A 13251-nucleotide genomic window follows, 5' to 3' on the forward strand; every position below is an offset into this window, starting at 1 on the left:
GGTACGTGGGGAGTTTCTTGCCTTTTGGGAGGTCTGAGGTCTTCTGCCAGTGTTTAGTAGGTGCTCGGTAGGTGTTGTTCCACATGTAGATGTATTTCTGATATATCTGTGGGGAGGAAGGTGATCTCCACGTCTTACTCTTCCACCACCTTGAAGCTCCTCCTCATATATATGATTTTTAAATATTTTCTCCCATTCTGTGGGCTGTCCACTTTCTTGATCATGTCCTTCGTAGCAAAAAAAAGTTTTTAATTTTGATGTGGTCCAATTTATTTTTGTTGTTGTTGTAGCTTATGTTTTGGTGTCATATCTAAGAAACCGTCTCCTAATCCAAAGCATGAAGATTTATGGCTACATTTTCTTCCAGGAGCTTTATTGTTTTAGCTCTTAAGTTTAGGTCTCTGATAAATTTTGACTTAATTTTTTGTATATGTTGTAGGCTAGGAATCCAAGTTCTTTCTTTTGGATGTGGCTATTCAGTTGTCCTGCAGCATTTGCTGAGGAGATTATTCTTTCCCCATTGAATGGTCTTGGCACCTTTGCAGAAAATCAGTTGACATAGATACATGGATTTATCTCCAGACTTTCAACTCTCTTTCATCAATCTATGTGTCTATGCTATGCGAGTACCACACTCTCATGATGATTACAGTTTCGTAGTAAGTTTTGAAACTGAGAAGTCTGAGCCCTCCCACTTTGTTCTTTCTCTAGATTGTTCTGGCTATACTGGGTCCTTTATATTTCCATATGAATTTTAGGATCAGCTTGTCAATTTCTGCAAAGAAGCTGGGATTTTGAAAGGGATTGTGTTGAATCTGTAGATCAAGTGTAGACATTATGAGGTCTCTAAAATTATTACATCTTTTCAAACTAGAAATAAAAAGGCCACTGAAGTATCCTACAGATTTTAATTTATACCAAAGTGAATACCAAATTCTAATAACACACGTACAGAAAAATTTCTTTGGGATCCTTTTTCCTAAGTGTAAAGGGGCCTTGAACTGAAAAAGTGAGAAAACCACTGTGGTTTATCCCCAGCGGTGATGGGTCCATTTCTTGCTGTGACCTCACAGTGCCCCACTGTGATGTACTTCACAAAAACTGTATAAAAGAGCCCAGCTGGGCCAAGGTTTTTGGTCCTTAAGAGCCCAGGAAGCTGCTTTTGGTGACCTGACGGCCTTGGACCCACAGTTAGCTTGTTTTTTCCTTGTTTCTGCAATTTTGTGGATTTTTTTCCTCTTTTCTCTAGCCTTTTTTATTTTTCTCATTTTTATTTCTTCTTTGCCTTTTTCTCCTTTTTCTTTATTTTTTCTCTCTTTATCATTTCTTTCAGTTTTAAATTTTTTCTTCTTTAGCACTGCTAGTTAGTGCTGTCATTCAGTGTAGTTAGCAGGCCACCATGATGGAGGGCCTCACAGCCAACTCCGCTGACAAGGAGGCTCATATTGATGAGTACGAGATCCTCCACACCATTGGTGAAGGCAGCTTCGCTAAAGTGAAGCTGGCCCGGCACATTCTGACCGGGACACAGGTGGCTGTGAAGATCATTAAGAAAGGTCGGCAGAGCTGCTCAACTTCCCAGGCAGTTTACCGGGAAGTGTGCTGTATGAAGGCTCTGGATCACCCCAATATTGTAAAACTGCTGGGGGTGATTGACACGGAGGAGACAATGTTCCTCGTGATGGAGTACCTCAGTGGGGGGGACATGTTCAGCTACCTAGTGAACCATGGCCGTATGACAGAGGCGGAGGCCCGACGCCCGTTCCAGCAGCTGGTCTCCGCCCTGCAGCACTGCCACCAGAGGGGCATCGTGCACAGGGACCTGAAGCTACCGAACCTCCTCTTGGATGCCAACATGAATATAAAACTGACAGACTTTGGCCTCAGCAACAAGTGTGATGAGAGTGGCATACTGGACACGATCTGCGGCACAGTCCCGTATGCTGCCCCGGAACTGTTGCGGGGGCAGAGCTACAGCGGCCCTGCGTTGGACGTGTGGAGCCTGGGTGTAGTTCTCTACAGCATGGTAACTGCGTGCCGGCCCTTTGTGGGAGAAGACGTCCGGGAGATGCGGGAGCAAATCCTACGAGGGCAATACCCCATCCCACCTTACCTGTCTTTGGAGATAAGGGCTCTATTACAAAAAATGATTGCCCTCAACCCCCGTGACAGAGGCACCTTATCTGACGTCATGAGGCATCCATGGGTGAACATGGGCCAGAAGGAGCCACTCCAGCCACCCTGTGAAGAGGACCCGGAGGTGACCACGGTGAGGACTCTGGGCTGGACTTGCGACCAGATCCAAGACCCAGGAACAGGCAGTGTGAGCTCCATGAAACCAATGGTGGGGTCCTCCATCATAACTGTGAGGCCCTTCTCTTCCGGGGACCTCAGTGGCAGTGAACTTGAGGCTTCTTTAAGCCCCGAGTTGTCCACCCTGAAAGCCAGATGGCTCTACCAGGGAGAAAATGGGCAGCTGCAGGAAGACCAGCAGGCAGGGCAGAAGACCAGTGAGCCTGCCTGTCCCCCACCCAGCCTGGAGTCGAGGACTGCCACCCCCAGCCCAGCCGACCAGTGTGGCCCTGGGACATCCCCGTCCACCAGCAGCAGGATTGGAGCCCCAGAGGGAACCAGCTGCCCCCCGGGTGTGTCCAACACTGGAAGGTCCTCCCACGCTGGGCAGCCTGAGAGTATGTCCTCATCCACTCCCTCTGGCCACAGACAGAAAAAGCAAGGGGTGGCTAGGAGAATCTGCAACTTCATATCTAAACACCTTTGTTGCAAGCTGAGGCGTCGTCATAAAGTGAAACCGCCTGAACCCCATGGATGACCCGAGGCAGGAAGGTCAGGCTGCCACGCGCCCTGGGACCCGGTCCAGTTGAAGATGACTCTGTTCTCTGCACGGCCTTCAGAAACATCGTATCCAAGACCCTGGCCAGCTCAGAGGATGGTCCGGAGCAGCCCGGGCCACCAAAAGAGAGGCCACCGTGGCTGCAGGTCCACCCCTCAACCCCCACCTGGGTGAAACTTCAGACTTCAGAGACTGGACTGTCATTCCTGGGGCACGTCTCCCCTCCCCCACTCTTCTGTCTTCCGTGTTGGTGGGGGAGGGGGAGAGTTCTTGTTCCAAGAACTCCTTGGTTCTTCCAATTCTAGTTAATAAACTTGATGCTCTAGAGAGATGTATCACACTCTGCTTTGCATCGTCCCTGCACAGACTTGGGGCTGTGCATTTTCCAGTTAGACAAGTGTGTAGCCATGTAGTGCTTGGAGTTAATCAGAACCACTAGAGGGGAAGTGACCTAAGAGAATTAACACAATGACTCCCAGCAGCAACAACTGCTGCACTGCGGGGCAGACGTGCAGAAAGTGTCGAATCCCTTCCTGCACTAACATCCCCGAACATTTTCAGAAGGGCCGAGGGGAACTTTGGATCCCTGTGGCCTGTGTTAATTACATCAGAGAGGCTCATAAAAGGATAAGAAGGTCCCGTGAACCAGCCTGTGCGCAGTGTGGTAAGGTCCCCGTGCAGCTGAGTTTCATGACTGTCACGCAGCAGTTGGGCTCCCCTCTTCCCCTGTGCGAAGGGGCCCTGATGCATGGGTTTATTTTATTTTTCTGATGTGACCATTTGAAAAGTCTTCATTGAATTTGTTACAATATTCCTTCTGTTTTATGTTTTGGTATTTTTGGCCGCGAGGCACGTGGGATCTTGGTCCCCGACAAGGGATCCAACCCGCACCCCCTGCACTGGAAGGCGAGGTCCACCACTGGACCGCCAGGGAAGTCTCCTTTTTAATTTCATTGTTTTGATGCATGGGTTGGACCACGGGGACTGGATGATTATACTAAATGATCATACTAGCAAAACACTAGATTTGTCGGCATTCCCTGGTTCCCTGGTTCAATAAGCCCTTGAACACACGGGTGAGTGGAGCAGGGTCTTCTTCCCAGAGGCCTCTCTCTGGGGGCACATGCTCTCGGAGGCATCACCTGCACAGTCCCATTGGCTCTCGTGCGCTTACAGGCCACTTGCCGACTGCGGAATCCTTCACCGCAAGACACAGAGCACTCTGACCACGTGCCCGTGAACCACCTAAGAACAAATACTCCAGGAGCGTATTAGTAAGGACGGGTAGGACAGATCCTACAGGAAGTGCCTTCCAGAGGAAAAATCGATCCTAACATGATGACTGTTTCAGGGCCCTCACACGTCTCTCTGGGAATGGGCAGCAGCACAGATAACTCCCAGCCATACGCTCAGATTTTCTTTTACTCAGAGAAGCAACAGAATCACCACGTAGACAACCAACATAGGGGTGGGATAGAGCCGTCTTCAAGTATGTAAGGAGCCATGACTTGTGTGGCTTCAAAGAGTAGAGCTAGGGCAAAATTAGGCGGAAACTTCAAAAAGGTGCATTTCGGGCTTCCCTGGTGGCGCAGTGGTTGAGAGTCCGCCTGCCGATGCAGGGGACATGGGTTTGTGCCCCGGTCCGGAAAGATCCCACATGCCCCGGAGCGGCTGGGCCCGTGAGCCATGGTCGCTGAGCCTGCGCGTCCAGAGCCCGTGCTCCACAACGGGAGAGGCCACAGCAGTGAGAGGCCCGCGTACCGCAAAAAAAAAAAAAAAAAAAAGGTGCATTTCAACTCACTGAAACCAAAGGGAAGAAAATATTGCTAAATCACCTATGTGCTCTTTGTGCTCTGAGACATTTGCATGTTTTCTAATGTAATTGTCATCTTGTTCCCATTCTTGCAATGAAGACAGCGATGTCCACAGGGTTAAATAGCTATGGTCACATAACTAACATGCCAACAGAGCTGGGACTGCTTCTAGATTTACCTGACCCTAAAGTTCATAATGATTATAGGAGACTGAACTAGGACCTGGACACCTTGGAGATACTGAGTGCGCTGTCACTCAAGATGTTCGAGCTGCCACCAGGATGCTGCAGAGTAGGGGTTCCTAACCTGAGCCCCATGGTTCTCCAAGGGAACCACGGACTTGCATGGGAAAAGGATTACATCCTCGTTGTCACTAAGCTCTAACGGCAATTGAGTATTGCCTTCAATTGTAAAAATGCAGGCCACAACGTATATCAGTAGTAGCAATACCTGTGATTTTGTTACCAATAGAAATCACAGCTGTTTTCACATGCCATGAAAATCGTGGCAGGCATCCAGAACAGCAGTTACATTCATCACCATTTCAAAATCAGTTGTACTAGCAGATCCTATAATTTAGTGTGTTGATAGAGAAGCAAATTTACGACTACATCACACATTGAAAACTACCTCAGGAACTGTACTTCCATATAATTAGTTGGCTTCCTTTGTAATCAAGTATGTTTTATTTTTATAGATTTAAAACCCTTGTTTGAGAAGGGAGCCATAGGCTTCTCTAGACTACGGAGGGATCCGTGGCACTGAAATGTGAAGGACCCCTGATGTAGAGGGATCTAGGGTTAGATGATCTCTACCGTTTCTTCTAGGTATGAAAGTGTATGACTCTGTTTTCTCTAGGAGTGGCTAAAGGCTTGAGAGTACTTAATAAACAAGGATAAAATTCCCAATGTGAATTCTCACTTTGTGCGAACCAAGAATTGACATAAAGCAGATTTCTTGGATCAAGTTCCTCCTAGCTATTCTAGCATCAGTTTGCTGCCTCCTGAGGGACAGATGACTCTTGCACAAGCTCTTCCTTTGAAGGATAGGAGGAGCTCACGCCAGAGTCAAGGTGCCTACGGCACTGGAAGACAGGTCAAGGTGACTACGGTATCCACGGCTCTTCTGAGAACGTGTTCCGAGGCATCTCTTTTGTTTCACGGTGTGAGCATACCTCCCACCTCTCCTCCAACGCACAGATCATGGATCCGGGGTGGGCATTTGCACAGGGCAGTGAGCTGTACAACATTCTGTACACTTCCGCTTCCTCCTCAGTAAAATGAGGTTGATAATAGTGTCTACCTCACAGGTTTGTGCTCAGTAAGTGCTACTACTGTTTGGGTTTTGTCTTGGTTTGATTTTTTGTTGTTGTTTTTACTATGGGTTTTGGCATTGTGAGCTGAAATGTTGCCTGCCATATCAGTAAACAAAGGATGTTGCAGCCATCAAGCCATCATATTATGGCCGCCCTAATGGTGCACCACCCCAAGGAGACTCAGGATGAGAAAGCACAGGACACTGGCCCCAGATAGTGGAGGTGCACATCAAAGGAATGATTTCAGTAAACCCAGACACTTGCATCTTCCCATACAGACAAAAGCGCTAAATTCCTTAACTTGAGATAGCTGATTTTCTTTAATTAACAGTCATCTTTTGATGTTCCAACTACCTTGTCTTTTGTTGCAAAAACTCCTATATATCGTGGCTCCCCAATCCCCTCCTTGCCACTTCAGAACAGTTTCTCAGCATTATCTGCGATGCTATGTCCCAAGCTTGAAGTCCTCAGAATGTCTGTCAAATGAAACAGACCTCTCGACTTTTCGATTGTGCAGTGTTTTCCGTCCACAGCATCACTGGTCAGTTATCTGCTAGGGGCTATGCTATTCAATCATTCATTCATTCATTTAACAAATATTTTTAGAGTGTGCAGTGGGGCAATCACTGTGCTGAGTAATGGGGATTACTTGTTAAACACACCAGCTGTGGATTTGCTCTCATAGAACTGATGGTCCAGTACGTGGGCAAGACAGGCAGATTGTGGTAAGAGCTGTGCAGAAGAATGATACGGAAATTGAAAAACATACAGCACAGGGTCTGGTTTAGTTTGGGGCCTAGAAGGTTTCCCTGAAAATAGATGAATAGGAATAACTAAGTGAAAAGAGAGGAAGCAGTATGTACAAAGGCCCTGAGTCAGGAGACAGAACGGTCTATCGAAGGTACGGAAAAGTCTATTGTGGATGGAGATCCAATAACCAGGCTGGGAGACACAGCAATGAGGCAGAAGGGCAGCCTGAGACCCAAGCACGGAGGGACTTTTATTTTTTCACTCACGTATTTAGTCAGGCAGCAAATAGGTACTGGGCACTTACTATATGCAAGGCATTATTTTAGACATTGGGGGACAAAGTGAACAAGACAGACACAGTCCCTATGCCAGGAATTTTGACCTTTCTCCTAACGACAATGGGAAGGCATGGAAGGGTTTTCTTTTTTTTTTTTTTTTTTTAACATCTTTCTTAGAGTGTAACTGCTTTACAATGTTGTGTTAGTTTCTGCTCTATAAGGAATTGAATCAGGTCTACGTACACATATATCCCCGTTATCTCCTCCCTCTTGCGTTTCCCTCCCACCCTCCCTATCCCACCCCTCTAGGTGGTCACAAAGCACTGAGCTGATCTCCCTGTGCTATGCGGCTGCTTCACACTAGATATCTATTTTACATTTGGTAGTGTATCTATGTCCATGCCACTCTCTCACTTTGTCCCAGCTTACTGTTCCCCCTCCCCGTGTCCTCAAGTCCATTCTCTAAGTCTGCGTCTTTATTCCTAACCTGCCCCTAGGTTCTTCAGATCCATTTTTTTCTTTTTTCTTTTTAGATTCCGTAAATATGTGTTACCATACGGTATTTATCTGGTATAATAAGGTCAAACCAAGAAAATATATTGCAGATAACGAAAGCCAGGCTTCTCGCTGTCATAGAAAGAAGTTTACAAACAAGAAAAAGGTATAGACTGTAATAACGTCCCTATGTGCTGGACTGGCATTCAAGGTTTCAGTATGAATGCATAGATACAGGAAAAAAATTGTGTGTGTGTGTTTGTGCACATGCACGTGCGTGCACACACATTCAAGGATTAGTGTATATGCAATCAACCTTTTAACCCTCCCAATGACCAAAGCTAGAATGCTTTGAGCAACAAAATAATGATAGTGTTGGATTTCAACCCTTAAATATATATCTATATATAGATATAGATATCTATATCTACAACTATATCTAGATATATAGATATATACGCATCCCGTGGAGTCCATGTGGATATACATAAAGTGAATAAATGGGGAAGAAGGAACAACTCTTCCCTTCCAAAGAATTCCAATTAGTAAAAGTAGACGGAATGAAGAAAGTAGAAGGTCACAATTAGAACATCTTCGTGATAATTGTTGTAGGCACAGTCCACAGTGGATGCTAAAATTAAGGGGCAATACTTTAAGAAACAGTGGAATATTTGCGCAGTGTCAAAGTATTGTCTCTGAAATAAGCATGTATTAATTAGAAAGAGAAAAATAGTAACTTAATAGACAAGAAACATGGCAGAAACTACCAGAACCAAGGATCAAGTCACTGGTAAAAGGACTTATTGACATATTGTTCCCCCTGATAGTATGCGTTAAGAAGGGCAAGAATGCATAACCTCACTCTCATCTTGAGAAAACACTAGATAACCCCAGATTGAGGGCCATTCGATAAAACCTCTAGCCAGTGTCATGGTCAAAAGTGTCAAGGTCATGAAAGACAAGAAGAAATTGAGGAAGCATCCCTGATTGGAGGAGGCTAGAGAGGCAAGGCAACAAAACACAATGTGGGATCCTGGATTAGAACTCGGGCAGAATAAAGGGCAATAGTGGAAAAATGGTAAAATCCCAAAATGTTGACATGTAAAAGACAGAATATTTGGGATTTCATCACACTGTATATGAGAGTGGACCCAAGCCTTACATTAGTAAGGCTTACATTACTCCTCATCCTAACTGTACCTTCCAGCCTAACGCTAATTCGCTTTGGATTTACTGACAAATCAGTTCACATTAAAACAGTTATTTACTGTAAACAGTTCTTTTCAGCTATCATGTTTCATAGCTAGATTACTTTCTCATAATTTTTCCAAAATAAAACTCCTTAGGGATACTATCTTATGCATAAATTCGGTCTAACAAGGCTTTGGCTTTTCTGTTTGTGTGCAAGAGAATAGTGCTGAGAAAAGTCTCATTCACAGCTCTTAAAAGAACGCTTTGAATATACTTCAAAATCAGTAGAAGAGGTTAACCTTCCGTCTCCTTTAATTTCCAAGATGCCTCATTTGGTCACAGGTCGATTTCCGTAGTTGTGAAAATGGCAGCCATGTTTACTCAGTGTTTTCTTCCCTAAGTTCTCTAAGAGCGAGGACAAGATGCCATTCCCCCAGGATGCCTGGATCAGTCAGGGTCACAAGCCTGTCCAGAGTGATTGTCTCCTTTTCACGTTTAGTAAGGGTCCATAAAAATGCCATTAGAGCCAACATCTTAAGAACTACTGGCCAGAGCTTCTCAAATGTAAATGCCTTATACACCTGTTGCAACCCTAAAACTGAGAGAAGTCATCAGTTGCCGTGTTTGCCAAGCCCTCAGGATGTCGTACTCTGTACTAGTCTATAAATCACAGGAAGAGGCAGCTCGTGACAATGCACAGGTGATCTTGGTGATTTCCTGATTAGAAGGACAGAACGGGGTCCCAAGTGCACTGGCGCACCTGCTACGGTATTTTATGTTAGTCCTGGAACGTACCATTTACAAGAGCTGGAATTAAAAAACCGGCCATGGGGAAATGACAGTACCCAATTTTAATAGTGGTGATTTTGCATTGACTTCTGTCTGATTGTAGAACCTAGAGGGATTTTTGTAAAGAAATATATGTTTTTGTGCCAGCTACATGGGGAAGAGAGCTTTTACATTTTGCTTCATCTTCACAGCGGCATTAGGACCCCCCTGCAAAGTTTTATCCTTCTTGACACGATTGACAGCACCTTTGTTTGTAGAGGTCTAGCGAACACAAATTAAGATGCTTTACAAACGTACAGTGGTGAGTTGCGTCTGTGCAGCCTCCTGCAAAAAAAAAAAAAAAAATCCATTGAACACATAGCTCATTAGAGATCTAGTTACAAAAAGAAGTGCATGATTTTATGAAAAGCGGAAACTGAGATCACAGAGGGAAGCGAAGAAGCTAGGCTTGGGTTAGGGCCACTGCTTGGCACTGGAGTCAGAAGTGCCCTGGACTCCCTTCTTAGCTGGGCCAAGTGGCTTCTCGATGCCCTCAGGGGACGTCACAGCCCTTCAGGCCACCTGCTCCTCCCAGTGCTGACAGCAGCACTAGCTTCTGGGGTGTCATGAACCCCAGGGAAAACTTACCAAAGCAATGGACCTCCCCCTAGAAAAATATATATGATTACATTTCCCACATAACTTCAGGGCATTTACACACCTGTCCAATCCCATCCAAGGAAGCCTTGTCTGTGGGGCTGAAATTCCAAGACAGAAAGAGGTTGCGGAGAGCCTCCCAGTGCTCGTTAGTAGGCCACCGACCACCCTACTCAGTCAACTATTCTTTTCTCTACAGGACACCAAGTTGCACCCACATCAAAGCAGCTACTCTCCTGATGTCCCAAGACACCACATCCGTTCAGAATGGCCCTGCGGACGAGACCCTGACAAGGTTGGCTCCATGCGGTCCGGTTTGCACAAGGCTTCGGGGTGGTCGCAATACTATCACAGGAAGGCCCCAGGTAGTGCCGCCAGGAAGAGGGTTTCTCTCCCGGCTCGCAGCGTCTCTCAGCCACCGTCTTGCAGCTCCTCGTGTGGACACCGTCCACCTTCCGAGACTGGAAGCCCTGACCACAGGCTGATGTACCAGGGCCTCCAAGGGCCTGTGTGCCAACATGCATCACAAGCCCCCCGACGAGCGGTTCCTCCAAAAGGTGGGTCTGAAATGAGAAAAACAAACAAAAAGGTGGACAGTGGGAGAAAGTGGGGTGTCACTTCTTGCTGGGATCAAGCCTTTTACTGTACTGTACTTTCAGTATAGCAAAGGCTTGACAGTTATGACCTTATTCAACAGGAAACTCATCTGAATTGTTCCTGGCTGACTAAGCAAAGTGGTGGAGGAATCACAACCTCAATAGAGGCAAGCAAACCACGTGTTTCCATGAGCCTCCGGCACCACATCAAGGCACGCACCTCAAAAGACACAGTCTCCTGATGAGCTGGAGCAGATCGATTTAGGCAAGGAAGAGAAGAATGACACATTTGTTAACAAACTGTAAGCTCCGTTTATATAAGCACTTGAAATATATTCTGGTATGAGTATGAATTTGTTTGTGAGCAATGTTCTCCACTAAGAGGAGCGCTCTAGTTTACATTTAGGACACACTGGGCTTCCCTGGTGGTGCAGTGGTTGAGAGTCCGCCTGCCGATGCAGGGGACACGGGTTCGTGCCCCGGACCGGGAAGATCCCTCATGCCGCGGAGAGGCTGGGCCCGTGAGCCATGGCCGCTGGGCCTGTGCGTCCGGAGCCTGTGCTCCGCAGCGGGAGAGGCCACGGCAGTGAGAGGCCCGTGTACCGCAAAAACAAGAGTATTTGGTATAATACATACTATTGAGGATGGCACCATGAGAAATCATAATTTAGTAGGAACTGTCCATTATGAGAGGTGGTATAGAGGACAGATGATGCCACTTTCAGGCGGTCATAGTCACTACTGAGGTGGCAGAGGTTGTGTGCTGCCCTAGGGCGGGGCCGGTACCTCCTGTCATCACAGCCGGACTCAGAACGGTTGGGGTGTTGACAAATTATATGCTGCTGCTGCTGCTGCTGCATCCTCACAGCGCGACCCAGGCAACGTCCAGGACACTGGAACAAAAGCACAGTGCAGTATAAACAACATCGTGAGCTCATGCATGCTGGGGTTCCAAAACCATGTGCTGCAGCGGCACTGCTGAGGACTAGCTACGGGGGATCAGCTGTCCCCGAGGGAAGTTAAGGAGGATGGAAGCCCAGCTCTAAGGGCCAGACAGCCCTCCTTCAGAGCCAGAAGTTTCCTTTCCTCCTCTTTTCCCCCAGAAACTTAGACCACCTCTGGGCAGAAGGGGAAAGCACAGGGCCAATCTGTAATTGACCAGTCTTAGGTTCAGAAATAACTATGCTTAAAACCATAAGCCGTGGGCAAGTTTGGGTTTTCCTGCTCAGAGCAAAAATGAAGGCTATGTGTTGAGGTGAGTTCAATTACGGAAAAAAAATATTTTGACATGCAGTTCTTAAATTTTTCTGTACTCATGACACCTATTAATTTTTCCTGTAATTTGTTTTATGCTTGAAAAGGTCTTTCCCGTCCTGATAGTTCTAGTCCAGTTTAATTACTTTTACACTGAGCACTTGAATCAAGTCAGAATTTATTCTGAGGTACGCTGTGAGTTTGGGCTCTCATTTTACTTGTTTTTCTTACATTAGTTGACCAGTTTCCCTCATACAATCTTTTTTTTTTCGTAACAACATTATTGTGATATAACTCACATACTGTACAAGTCACTGTTTAACAGATACAACTTAATGGTTTTTAGAGTTGTGCAACCATCACCACAATCAATTTTAAGACTTTATCACCATCCCCAAAAGAAACCCTTTACCCTTTAGCATCTACTCCCAATTCCTCTCCTGGCCTCTCCCCCTCAGGTCTAGATAACTGTTCAGCTACCTTTTTCTCTAGAGACTTACCTACTGTAGACACTTCATATAAGTAGAATCATACAATATGTGGTCTTTTGTGTCTGCCTTCCCTCCCTGACCATAATGTCTTTAAGGTTCATCACCTTGTAATACATATTAGTACTTTATTCTTTTCAATGGTCAGATGATATTCCATTGTACAAATACACCACATTTATCTATCTGTCCGTTATTTCCAATTTTTGGAGTTGTATTATGCGTTTGATTTGAGTTATTCCCAGTTTTTGGTTCTTATAAATAATGCTGCTGAGTTATTCCCAGTTTTTGGTTCTTATAAATAATGCTGCTGTGAACATTCATGTACAAGTTTTTGTGTGAACCTGTTTTCGTTTCTCTTCGGTACATACCTAGGAGTAGAATTACTGGGTCATATGGTAACCCATACATTTAACGTTTTGAAGAACTGTCAGACTGTTTTCCAAAGTGGCTAGACCATTTTACATTCCCGCTTGCAAAGTACTAAGGTTCCAATTTCTCCATGTCCTCATCAACACTTACTACTATCTCTCTTTGTGATTAACATTTCCCTAATGAGTAATGATGCTAAGTATCTTTTCCTGTTCTTATTGGCCATTTGTAAGTCTTTATTGGAGAAATGTCTATTCAGATCCTTTTCAATATTTTAATTAGTTTATTTGTGTTTTTATTATTGAGTTTGAGTGTTCTTTATATATTTTAGGAACAAGTTCCCTTTCATATATATGATTTTTTTAACATTTTTATTGGAGTATAATAGCTTTACAATGGTGTGTTGGTTTCTGCTTTATAAC

At 45.4% G+C, this 13251-nt stretch overlaps 1 protein-coding gene across 3 annotated transcripts in view; it reads left to right on the top strand.

The window, feature by feature from the left end:
* Positions 1-13251, top strand: part of LOC309797910 (uncharacterized protein) — a 78694-nt gene that overhangs the window by 15677 nt on the left and 49766 nt on the right. For 2 of the 3 annotated variants that reach the window (XM_082646293.1, XM_082646291.1), the window contains one exon: positions 10319-10676. In XM_082646293.1, the coding sequence (XP_082502419.1) occupies positions 10638-10676 (39 nt within the window). In that variant the 5' untranslated portion in view covers positions 10319-10637. Of the gene's footprint in view, positions 1-10318; positions 10677-10816; positions 11018-13251 lie in introns of all 3 variants that reach the window. The other variant, XM_082646292.1, reaches the window with a different exon arrangement.

This window comes from Mesoplodon mirus (genome assembly GCF_964341445.2).
Source record: "Mesoplodon mirus genome assembly, contig: HAP1_SCAFFOLD_1210, whole genome shotgun sequence".
NCBI classification, from domain to species: Eukaryota; Metazoa; Chordata; class Mammalia; order Artiodactyla; family Ziphiidae; genus Mesoplodon; species Mesoplodon mirus.